The 12,394-nt window shown below is 38.6% G+C and overlaps 1 protein-coding gene and 1 long non-coding RNA gene across 5 annotated transcripts in view; one reads left to right on the top strand and one right to left on the bottom strand.

Moving 5' to 3' along the window:
• LOC106524499 (RNA-binding Raly-like protein) overlaps positions 1–11,373 on the bottom strand; it is a 46,084-nt gene extending 34,711 nt beyond the window's left edge. Inside the window, exon 1 of one of the 3 annotated variants that reach the window (XM_014018321.1) lies at positions 11,269–11,373. Coding sequence is in view for 1 of the 3 variants with exons in the window: in XM_014018319.1 (XP_013873773.1) it covers positions 8,282–8,305 (24 nt within the window). In the remaining 2 variants the exon portion in view is untranslated. Of the gene's footprint in view, positions 1–8,281; positions 8,419–11,268 lie in introns of those variants that run through there. The other 2 variants (XM_014018322.1, XM_014018319.1) reach the window with 2 other exon arrangements.
• LOC106524502 (uncharacterized) overlaps positions 8,432–12,394 on the top strand; it is a 25,614-nt gene continuing 21,651 nt past the window's right edge. The window contains exons 1-2 of one of the 2 annotated variants that reach the window (XR_001311011.1): positions 8,432–8,444; positions 10,675–11,222. This is a non-coding gene — a long non-coding RNA (uncharacterized LOC106524502). Of the gene's footprint in view, positions 8,445–10,576; positions 11,223–12,394 lie in introns of those variants that run through there. The other variant, XR_001311010.1, reaches the window with a different exon arrangement.

The following is a 12,394-nucleotide window of genomic DNA, read 5'->3' as shown; positions in this document are numbered from 1 at the left end:
GTTAGTTAGTTAGTTAGTTAGTTAGTTAGTTAGTTAGTTAGTTAGTTAGTTAGTTAGTTAGTTAGTTAGTTAGTTAGTTAGTTAGTTAGTTTTCTAGATTGTTTCTTTCTTTCATTGTTTTCTGTGATCTGTTAACTGTGTTTTGCGATTCAGTTCAATTTTCTCCGTTCAGAAAAGCAGTTCAGTCTCTACTCCGGCCCCGCCCACTTCCACCTGATCCCAGTGCCTCTCCCCAGGTGTTTCTCGTTGTCTGCTCATTAGCGTCCCTTTTTATTTTGTCTTGTCTCCATTTGCTCCATGTCTGCCTATTGTGCTTTCTGCAACCAGTCAGTTTTTCCTCTTTGTGCTTTCCTCCTCACGTTCATCTATCAGAGTGTCGTAAGTACATTTTCGGCTGCCGCGTCAGCATTTTTTATTAATAAACCCTTTTCGTTTTTGCATCCAAGTTTTCTGAGTTTTTGTGCCATGCTCCCTGAGTCACTGCATACGCAAACCTAGAGAAGACAAGAGCCGGCACAAAAGTGGTCAGGGAACTTTGCAAACATTGATCTAATGTTTGTTGTGGTAGTAGCTGTGAGTCATCTCTGTGACATTCGATGAGTGATAACACGTCTCAGAAGATCGTACAACATTGAATGAAGAGTTGTTTATAAGGTCTGACCAAAACGGCTTTAGATTAGTTTAAAACTTGTTCATATAGATCTTTTATAAAGTATTTATGCTTTTGTTCAATATTTTACAGGTATGAAAGTGCTATTAATATTTTTTGTGAGTTTATCTGGTTTTCCTTTTCCAGGTAGAAGCTGTTTTCCCACACTCCTTACATCTACGTTTCTCATATCTTCAGCTTTTATAATTGGGAGCACTAATTCTAGAGAGAAGCATCGTTACCACAAACGCAGAAATGCCACAAAATAACAAGCCTAATTAAAAAAAAGATTCATTTAGAACGTGGAGGGCAGAGTGAAAATGCAACAGGGCTAAATTAAATGTAATCGCAGCGCGTAATGAGTTTAACTCGGACAAACGGTGGAACTCAGCCACATAAAAAGAGCTGTTAGGGTTTTTTTAAGAGATAGCAGAAGGTGGCTGTGTAATTATGATGCCACGCAGCCACCAATGACCTTTATGATAGGACTTTCTTACCCTTATTCATTTTTTCTCCAACCATAAATCACTCAACTAATACCCCGATCGTTGCGGCTATTGCTGAATTATTCAAAGGCCCCAATTAGCAATTAAGAGCTTAATGAATAGAGGCCCTTGTTGGGCCATTTTGCTCCCGACCCAGAGGAATCTAATCTGTCCTGCAGGACGTGTCCAGTAATAACAGACCATCAGCGCAGAGGAAACAGAGACCAGCCCAGTGCATGAATATAATGAGCAACCTGCTTCTCAGCTCTGGAGCAACTGTTTACTGTGTACCAAGAATTTGCAGCGGATCTTAACAAGGAAGAATGACTGTCGAGGCTATTCTTCTTTTCATTTTCTGTCACTTCTCACTTCCCATTACCTTCTGCATAATACCTGGGAACTGAAGAAAAGAGGGAGGGGGGGGCATAAAAGGATGTGAGTTTGAAGAAAACTTCAAAAAAAGACAATTTCAGCGCCAATCATCTTCAAGGAGCTTAAAACCAGGCCTCAGACCAGAATATCAAAGATTGGAAACCACACGCGTACATGATGCGGTAGCTAGCCTATAAATTATTACTGCGACGCCATTCTTTTTTTTTAAATTACTGTAATCATTTCCATAGTTTTCATCCATTTAATGAAGTGACTTTCTTTTTTTTTCTCGAGCTCACACACAAGCATAAAGCAACACAAAGGTTCAGTGTGGAGAAGACACTCCAATTTCCATCACTTTCATCCACCTCGTCCACCTCCTCCTGTTGGGAAAAGGGAAAAAAAATTTATGGAGGCTCCTCTGAAGCATGAAGACCGAGGGCAGACGATCACTCGCCTAAAACTGGCTCCACCGTAATCGGATTGGAGGAACCTATAGCCTGGAGGATAAAACCCCAATGTGACCCACACACGCACACAAACACACACACACACACACACACACACACACACACACACACACACACGCACACACACACACACAGGGAGACGGATGAAGTCATATCTCTGGGGACGTTTTATCTTGCATCGAACAATAATAGAAGGGCTGATTATCTGTGAAATCAAAGTGCTCCTGCTGCACACCTGAAAACCCGAAGCACAAGGTCGGTGTGTGCCTTTTAAACGCCTCCGATCTTTTGTTGGTTTTTATTTTGAAAGAAAAAGGCTTTCGGAGTAACATCTTGTTTTTACGAGTTTGCCTTCTTTTTTGCATCACACTGATGCCTTCTGAGAATTCTTAAAAGTTGTCTTATCCTCTTGAAGATCCCCCTCCCTGCTTTTACACAGAGGAAAACACTTTGGGAAAAAAAAGGATTACTCCCTTTTCTCGATGTCTTTGTTCGGAATAGGGGAGGGGGGAAAAGACTCCACCTGCCATTGCAGCAGGGCGCTCCACAGGTTTACTCGAGGGAATGCGCGCGGCGTGCTTTCTCATATCTCTTGGCGTGGACATATTTCTCCATTTCCCTAATTCCCCTTTTGTGCGACTGCCAAATATAGCTTCTGCTTCACCACTCTAAAGTAACTGGGTCGTCATGAGTTGTGATTAATTAGCTGATAACGAAATAAATTTGCTCTGTGACACATGCAGACTGAGACGTCGTAGCTCTAATTTGAAGCTTGAAAAACTCAAAGGTGAAGCCCACAGAGAGGTCTGAGTAAGACCTGCTCGAAGGCCGAGCTGGTTGGGTCTGAAACTTAGTCTCAGTTGTGTGATTGCTAAAGGAAAAACAACACGACTACGAGCTGATTATAATTTCATTTGGAGAACAATTTGCAATTTAGATGGGGAAAATGGGCCCCGGCCCGAATGCTGCTGAATATTACAGGCCAACAGTGTTCTCGGTTCAAAGTATAAAACTGATATTTTTTTGAGGCGCAGTGACAGCAGGGAGGGTAAAAGCCATGTCGCAAACACTAAATAATACCCATTTTCATGCAAATGTACACCCACTATGAAGGAAGCCATGAAAAACGAAAAACTCAAAGGCAAGCAGGATGTTATTTTCATGAAATGGTCCACTGGCTTCCAAGTATTTACAAAGATTTCATAGCATTTTTTAAAAAGTCACCATTTTCCCTTGTTTCCACCTCCCAGTGAATCAAACGTGACCTGTGCACCTCCTACAGACTGTCCTCCTTCATAGACCATTTGATCAGACATTAAATACTGTACCTTTTTATGATGGATATTCTATTTTGTTTAACTGGCATGAAAGTGGAAAAAATATTTTAAAAATCAGCTCTGCCTTTTGATCATCATCCAAGGTCTTATCAGTGTAATTTGAAAAAATCCTTACAATTTAACGTGCAGGGCTCCATCAAAAACTAAAAAAGTAAAATAAAAAATCCACAGATTTTCAGTATCAGATTTTTAGTTTTATTGACCTAAAAATGTTGCAGCTGTATTCTCTTTTTGTTTGGTGAGCTGAAACAAATCAACCTTATTGATAAAATTCAAGTGAGAATGTTTTGTTCTCCTAGTAAAAAGATACAGTTTCAGCTTTTATTTGAAAACAGTTTTTTTAATTCTCTTCACTGAGCTGTCCTTCGCAAAAAAGACCCCAAATAATTCCAAGATTAATCTTTTAATTCATGTTTTTTCAGTGTTTTCTTACACTTCTGATCAAAGCCCACAGAATAGATACAAGAGGCAGACAAACATGTAATTGCTTGTGCCTGTCTTAGGAAAAGATCTAATGGACCTTTAGGTGGATTGTCCATAATTAGTCAGTTTGACAGATACTGAGTCAAAGTTTGGTGTGGTTGAAAGTGAGAGTCATTTACAACACATACTCCAAGTGTAAATCATTGTGATTGATATTTGCTCAAAACTTTATAGCATTACCTGTTGGTGTGAACCCTGTTCTCTGATGGCAAAATATCTTGTGAGCCACTGGATGGCTTTCAATGAAACTTTCAAGAAATAACCTTTTTAACATACTGTACCTCTAACTTTTGGATTTAAACATGGTCACCACAGCTAATCCATTTTAGCAAACAAAAAAAAAAGGCTAAAACTCAGTCAGTGTTACAGATACTGTGGTAGTAGCGTATTCTTTCAGAACAAATACTCTGACTGGGGCATTTCACAACCTTACATATTTTTAATATTTGACCAAAAAGTCTCTAACTTCATCAGTTCTCAGCACAAGTTAATCTAGTTATCATCATAGACTTAAATATGCTGTATATATAGCTCCGCCCATACTGTCCACTGGTAGCTCTGTGACAGCATGGAGGAGCAGAAACGGAGACCAAAAAGGGCAACAGCTTACAGACACCATAGAAACTCATAGATAAACAGCAAGCTGAACTGGATCTGTTTCACAAATTATCTGTCATGTTTTTACAATAAATTAATAACTATGTTAATTTCATTCAACAATCATGTAAAACAGCAGATTTATACCAGAAAAATATATAATTTATAAGTAACAATGATCTAAACCAGACCTGAATTCAGCCTGTAATTTAAACTTTAGCTTGTTGAAAAATGATGATTCAGCTAGTAATAGAGTATATTTATTATTTCTTCTTACTGTCATAAAAAATAAGAATATTTGTATTTACCAGTCACTTAGAAAATATTCTCTGGTTATAGGATGACACTTGTCTCTATTAGCTAACCAACTTCTTAACAGGTCAGGTTCCTCTAAAAGAAACCTAAAAATACTCACATTTATAATATTATTTTACACTGTGTAGGTCTAAATATTAATCAGAGGACAAATCATCTGTAATATTTAATAGTTTGTTAAATTGTAGCATGATTCAACAATGCTAAACTCTGTATAAATGCTCCACAAGCTAATATCTGCTAACCAGTTCAATAAATAACAGTGATTACATCGACTTTATAAGATTGTTCTGCTCAGATCACATTGAGCTAAATAAGATCAAATCTGCTTACATGTGTTGTAAAATGAGATGTTTTCCTGTTTATCTTCTGTTAATAAATCCATAACACAAACAGCTTTTCTGACATTATTTAAAACATTAGATAGATTATATAAGCTGTAAAATATTAATAATAATTTGGTTAATATTATTATTAATAGTTTTTATGATTTCTACATCGTCAGTCCTTTTTTCTGCTCTGTTGTCAACATGTACAGTAATGGGAAATCCAGACTTTTGACCGTTTTGCATTAGCTTTTAGCTTCACCAGCAGATCACACGGTCACGTGGTTTCGGCGCACTCCAGCTGTTCTATAGAACCTCCTTGGTTATCGCTTACACTTTTCTGCATGTATTCCTTTTGCACTTCTGTCTGCTTTTGTCAGCTGTTGATTGGTATTTCACACCATGTGAGGACATTTATCCTCACAATTTAACACAAAGACACTTGCTCTCTTAACAAAATGTAAAGTGAGTTTTTTTTTTCTTCACAGCATTTTGAAATCCTATTTGAACTCCAATCCTGAAGGAGCATTATCATTCTGTTTCTTATCTGGGGTGAAACCTCATTCCCGGCTTTGTGAATGGGAGGCTGCTGGGAAGACGGAAGACGTGCACGGTGGAAAAGGGCGCGGGGTTAGTGACTATAACCACTCCAGGCTTTCAGGCGAGAATCAGCTCGCTCCAGCTGCCGGAGTAATGAAGTGCTGGCAGCTGCCCTCGGTGCTGAAATCAACCTCCCATCTCTTTGAACGGGGAATAAAAAAGGAGCAGAGATACCAATGCTGCGATGCCAAACGGCACGCCTCATAACAAAAACCTCAGGTGGAACAAGTTCACAAGGACAGGCACATAATCAAATACAGGTCCTGTCCTGGGAAGTGTCTTCCATGTGACTCATAAAGGTGTTAGTAAAGTATTTCCATTGAGGCCTTGCATAGAAATGCACCTTGCCCACCAGAGACACATGATCAGTCTGTGTTGAAAAAATGGCGTAGTTTTGATCCAACCTTCAATAAAACATTGTGTAATCTCATGAAATACTATGTGACCTGTTAACAGTCCAGATTATATGTTGAGGGTGACTCTCAGCTACTACCACGCTGTGTTTTAGCTCACTTTCTGTAAAACTGACTGAGTTAGACAGTTTTGTGTTTACTAAATTGGCCTTGCGGTGGCAGCCATTTTGAATTTGGTAAACTCTTTCTGCACCCAAATTTAGGGGCTGCATCTTTCAAAGGACCAAGCCTACCTGGTCTATATGGGCCGGGACCTTTGTCAACAGCAAAGACCAGAAGAAAGTGGCTGTGATTTTGGATGGAACTGTCCTGTCGCCTAGAACTGAGAACTAAGGGACTCGCCAAACAGGCTTGTTATAATGATTTCTGAAAAGAATAATAAAAATTTTAAACATGCAAATGACAAAATGCTAACACAAATGCTTTAAACTTCCAATTTTTGTAACACCAAATTTTTATTTAAAGCTATACTCAACTTTTGCTTCATCCACCTCCAGTGCATCTTGGATTAGGGTGGGCTGAGATGGATAAAACAGACCCCTCTTTAAATCGGGGGAATAGGAGGACGCATTTGTGGACCACGATGGAAGAAGCCTTCGAATTTGGACAACCTTTGGTACATCGCTGTGACATAATCATCTTTCAAATTCAGCCTTCGAGGGATGCAGCCTCTGAATTTGGACACAGCCTCTGAAAATTAATCAGTTTTAAATGCATCCACAATCATCACTTCCTGAGAGCTTCATTACAATCCACCTAGTGGTTTATGAGGTATTTTGCTAACAGACAAATTGGATTGACCCTAAGGTTTAAAACAAAGATGTTGTGCCATATGTTGTGTTCAAAGTACGTTTTGGAGACCATGCTTATCTACTACCACACCAAACTTTAGCTAAATATCAATGAAATTGGTTGAGTTGTACCTTTTTGTTGGGTGTTTTTAACATTGGCTGTAGGGCTGCCACGATTAGTTGATTAGTCGATTAGTCGATTAGTCGATTAGTCGACGACTAATCAATTATTAAAATAATCGATGACTAATTTAATAATCGATTAATCGTTTTCTTTTTTTTTTTCTTTACTTTGTTTTTCTCTCCAAACTGCTTTGACACCTTCCACTGCCACATCTGCCTTTCTGTCCTTGACACATGCACAGTAGTGGTAACTGGGGTAGGCCGTGGACGTCACAAGACATTATACAGACAGGTTCTGGTATCATGGCTACCTGGCACCGGAGCTCAAAAGTGTGGGATCTTTTTAAGAAAATGAAAGAGAAACCTGTGCAATGCAATATCTGTAAGGCAGAACTTGCCTTCCACAGCAATTATTTTTAGTTAGCATATAGCTAAAATCTAATGATGGTTATATAATAGTAGCTGCATTCTGGCGCAATAAGCTGTATGTTTTATATTCAATTAACATATTATCTGATTAGTCGACTAATCGAAAAAATAATCGGTGATTAATCGATTATAAAAATAATCGTTTGTGGCAGCCCTATTTGGCTGCATCTCAATTCAGGAGTTGCAGCCCATATAGGGTGCATTTGTCGGTTGCTTACATCACTGCACTGCCCCATAAGCTAATCCATTAATTTTAATAATATTGAATTTTATGAAGTCATACCATGAAAAGACAAGTGAAGGCATGTAATAATCTCCCTGGTAATGGGGCAGAGCAAGGTCACACAAACATACCTAGCAGGTTTTGCAGTCTACACCAGTGGCTTGTGGACCACTTTATGTGGCCAAAATGGGCCGTGATCTACGTAGGCTACAACCCCTGAATTGAGGCACAGCCATTGTTGGATGTGGTGGCCATAGACACCAAAAGTTAAGTCATGGATATCATGTTTGTCGGTTGTTCTCCTGAGAGTTTCATTCAAATTTGTCCAGTGATTCATAGGATGTTTTGCTAACGGCACAGATAGATAAACACTTGCATGTGGACAAAAGCATTATCTCTCCCACTCTGGGTGATAATAAGGAGCAGAGGGTGTTGCCTGGTGTGTAATGTTGCAGAGATCTGTTCCATAGAGGTAAAATACCTACACAAGCTTTCTTTCTACCTGTCTGAGTCCTTCATCTGTTTTGCCTTGTTGCTTATCTCCCACATGCAGGGATATAAAAGAGACAAGAAGAAAGCAGCTCTCTTAATCTGTTCTCTGACCTGCAGAATGATTCCCGTCTGTATTTTATAGAAGATGGACTCCTCGGTGTGTGGATTTAAGGCACCTGCTCATGGGAGTCAGTGATCATCCCGGCCCACGAGGACGTGCGTCAACTGGACGGTGACAGATTATGAGCTGGACTTCATTCCTTCCCTCTCCCGCCTCTGAGCTTCTTCACTGTATTCCACAGCCTGCCACCCGTCCTCTTCAGCCCCGGAGAGAGATAAGTAATGTTTGCGTAGCAGCATATTTCATGCTCAGCTTCTCCCCCACCCCTACCCGCACCTGTTTCCTGACCTGCAGAGTCTAAAGGCGGTAGAAGCTGTCACATGACCCTGGCTGCACATGTTTTTCTTCGGTGCCTGAATACAAAACTTTTGGTTGACTATTTTAAAAAGGGGACCCGGAGGTCATTTCAAGGACCGTTTATCTCATAATCAATCGGTCAGGAACTGCAAATGAAACGCTTGTCTAAATTTGACACATTTACACAACATGCTTTTATTATGCACACTAAACTGCTGGGTTAAACCCAATTTGGAAACCAATTTGTATCTCATATTTCCAGCCCTATAATTAAAAAAGGGAATCCCCCAAGCTTCATACTGACGCCAAACATTATTGATCTTTTTACAGTTACTTATAAGCATAACACTCATTGTGGTGTTCTGTGCTCTGCAGTCATTTCAATATCTGGCATTTTTTAAGGCCAATTCAATATTACAAAGTAAAATACCAGTAAAACTAATTCAGAAATATTTTTGTATAATAAAGAAAACACATAGCAGGTGTAAAGAAGAGTTGAACACCAACCTTGACTATGGAAGTAGCTATGAATGTATTTGGTTGTTGTAGCAGCACAACCTAATTATAAAAAATAACCTGATGGATGATCTGAATAAACACAAGGGAGACCAAATGTGCCACGAAAGCCAAAAATGCTGAGGAATGAGTGAGAACTAAAGGGCTAAAAGGACTGAGTTTGATGAGTGGAGTGGCTGCAGCTGTGACTGCTGAAACAGAGGACACGTAGAAATGGGCGGCTGAACTGGGAAAGTACAGAGGGAGAAGAAGCAGGCTGCACAGGGGAACAAAAACTGAACACAAAGGGACAAAACAATGAATGAAAGAAACAGAAAAAAAAATAAAAGTCAAAAGAGACAACACAAAAACCAAACAACCAAAGAAAACTCACAGGCTGTGACAGAAGAAGATGTTTAGGTAGAAATATAAGAGTGAATCTGCGAAACACAAAAGAAAAGAGAGGGAACGAGTAACACAACTGTCAAGAATAATTATGGGGGATCAAGCAGGGAAGTGGAGCCCCATGAAGGCATTCAAGCATTTGTATTTTTTTAAATCAAAATTTCATTTAGACAGACAAGTATACTCACAACTTGACCTATTTTCAGTCATTTCAGCTCTTTCCATAAGTAATAAATGCACAACGTTTTATTGCTATTTTCTTATTTTTAATTTAGAAACCAAGAGGAAAATATTGGGCAGATTATGTTACTGTATAAGTTATTATTATAAGATGGGTAAAATTACAAATTATAACTTGAGTTGGTATTAGCTAGCTGGAGCTAACTGCTGTTAGCATCAGTTAGCAACTAATGTCATTTTAAGAAACCAAACTCACTTCCTAGTGCAAAAGTTATTAACAAAATCAAACAGGGGAAGCTAATTATCTTCTTACAAATGTTTTTTCCTACCATTTTACATTTGGATTATTACATCTTAGTTTTCCCACAGTCTCACCACAACTCACCTTGACACTCAGCTCTAGTTTTCGATATGAGTGCCGTTTTGGCGGGATCGTCAAAGCAGCTAAATCGAGTGCATGAAAAGAGGCCGTAAGGTCCAGACAGAATAGACTTGATCCTCTGGCTTAAAATGCTGGACCATGAAGAAATTGCACCATTCATAAGTCACCACGTCAAATTTTATGAATTAATATTTAGTTAAACCAACCCAGCTTTAACCCAGTGGTTGAGGTCTAAAAATAACCCATCAGTTTGTGTGTAATCTGCATTTGCTGTTTGAAATAAATAAACTTAAAATGTACCCATGGGACCACTTCCTGAGCGTTTTCGACATCGTCACCTGCATGTTCTGGCAGCAAGTTGAGGTCAACTATTAATCAAATTCATCAGCTTTGTTTTGCATAATGAGCTGCTGCAGAATTTGTCCTAAAAGTTCCAGGTCCCAGCTCCATTGGACTCAGACGTTCCTAGTTTTTGATGATGCCCCGAGTCTAAATTTGTCTCATCCCTATTTTATTATTTTCCCAAAAAGCATCAGATTCATGTGTGCAAAAATGGCAAAAAAAAAAGATGACATTTTGTGGTTACTCTGTTATTTTTCAAATTTATTCATATTTCTGCTTAATGGATGACATACTTGATGGAAGTATCTTAATAAAAAAAATGATGATTTTCTTTCTTTTCTCCACAGAAACAAAATGGGTTAAAAATGAAGAGACGGCTGTCTTATGTTTACTTCTACTGTATTTTGCTGGATTAAAAATTAGTTGCAAATCCAGCTTCTTTCAAAGACACAAAGTCAAAGAGGTAAACAGTTCAAAAGATGAACAGTCAAAATCCCAAAACAAGCTCCAACAAAGTTACATCTCTCACCTATTAGAAGCGCAAAATCCTCAAAGATCAAAAGTGTGATTTTTTTAAACAAAAGATGCTGCCTCCAACAACAGAGAAACGCTTCAAAATCAGATAAAATCACATCGAAAGGAGCCATGATGACAGCGGTGAGGAAGGAAAAAAAAGGTAGAAAATAAGCAAAAGCTGCGCCAGAAGAAGAAGAGAAAATGGGAGAAAAGAAGAGGGTCTAAAAGCACGTAGAGGCTCTTTTTTTTTTTTTTTTTTTCCCCCTCGGAGGATGTTGTTGCCGGAGCAGCAACGCTCAGCATCCAAGATCTGACTCCCTGCATGCAGGAAACATTTCTCCACGTCGGAACACCGAAACAAGAGAGGAGCAAGAAGGAGGTAAAAACCGCAGCTTAACAACATGTCAGAGTAATAATGTACTCACCGAGAGGGAGTAAAAAATGGTTCGGTTTTAAAAAGAAACGGTGAAGGGTCGGTTCCGAGCAGCCCCTGTGTTTCACCGAGACTCTCTCTGAGCTCCTGTCGAGCTGTGCGCGCGCGGCCGGGGGGCTCGGTCACGTGACGTGGGTCTGAATCAGAGTCCGAACTGATGGAGTCGTTTCTGCTTCGCTCAACGATTGTTGTTGGTATGTGAAAAACAAAAACATCAAATGAAAAACGTTTTTTCTCTTTGAAATTCAGAGTTCCTCATCGTTTTTTCTCCTTTTATGCTACTTCTACTTTTAGCTTTTGGCTACTCTGTATTAGCTTTTATTAGTGCCTGTTAGCTTCTAATATTTAGCTTCTTTTAGCTATAGTTTTGTATATTTTAGTTACGATAAGTTCAACATCTTTAACATCTGTTTTGTTACAGTTTTGCTATATTTATTTTAGCATTTGATTAGCTTATTTTAGCATAATCTTTTCAAAATTTAGGTATATTTGAGCTAATTTGTGTATGTGTTTTGCTAATTTTAGCAACAAGTATGTTTTGATGAGTTTAGCTTTAGCATCTGTTTGTTTACTTTACTTTCAATTTCTGTTTTGCAAATTCTAATCATAGCAATTGATTGGCTTTTTTAGCATACATTTTGTTAAATTTAAATTTTATTTTGCTAATTTAAATGTTAGTTTTGTTAACTTGTTTTGTTAATTTATCTTTAGCTTCTGTTGGCTAAATGCAGCTACTGCTTTGCTGAGTTTAGTTTTAGCGTCCGTTTTTCTCATTTCTGCCTTGCAAACTGTAGCTTAAATATTTAATGTGTTTGTTTTAGCATCTGTTTTGTCAAATTGAAGTGCTGTTTTGCTAATCTGAGCAACTGTTTTGATTTGTGTCAAGATGTTGACAGCAGATCAGTCAGCTCAGTGGAATGGAAATGTTCAGCCTACATTTGTCAATAAAATTACCAGTGAATGTTTAAAAACAAGCCAATTTACACAAAATAAGTTGCATTTAAAAGAAATTCCTCAGGATGGTCTGATGCTAAAGGCATAAGGGCAGTGATGTTTTTGCTTGTGTGTGTGTGTGTGTGTGTGTGTGTGTGTGTGTGTGTGTGTGTGTGTGTGTGTGT

Source organism: Austrofundulus limnaeus, unplaced genomic scaffold, assembly GCF_001266775.1.
Source record: "Austrofundulus limnaeus strain Quisiro unplaced genomic scaffold, Austrofundulus_limnaeus-1.0 Scaffold190, whole genome shotgun sequence".
NCBI classification, from domain to species: domain Eukaryota; kingdom Metazoa; phylum Chordata; class Actinopteri; order Cyprinodontiformes; family Rivulidae; genus Austrofundulus; species Austrofundulus limnaeus.
The sequence above is the reverse complement of the archived record's forward strand: the minus strand, read 5'-3'. Positions and strand labels throughout refer to the sequence as shown.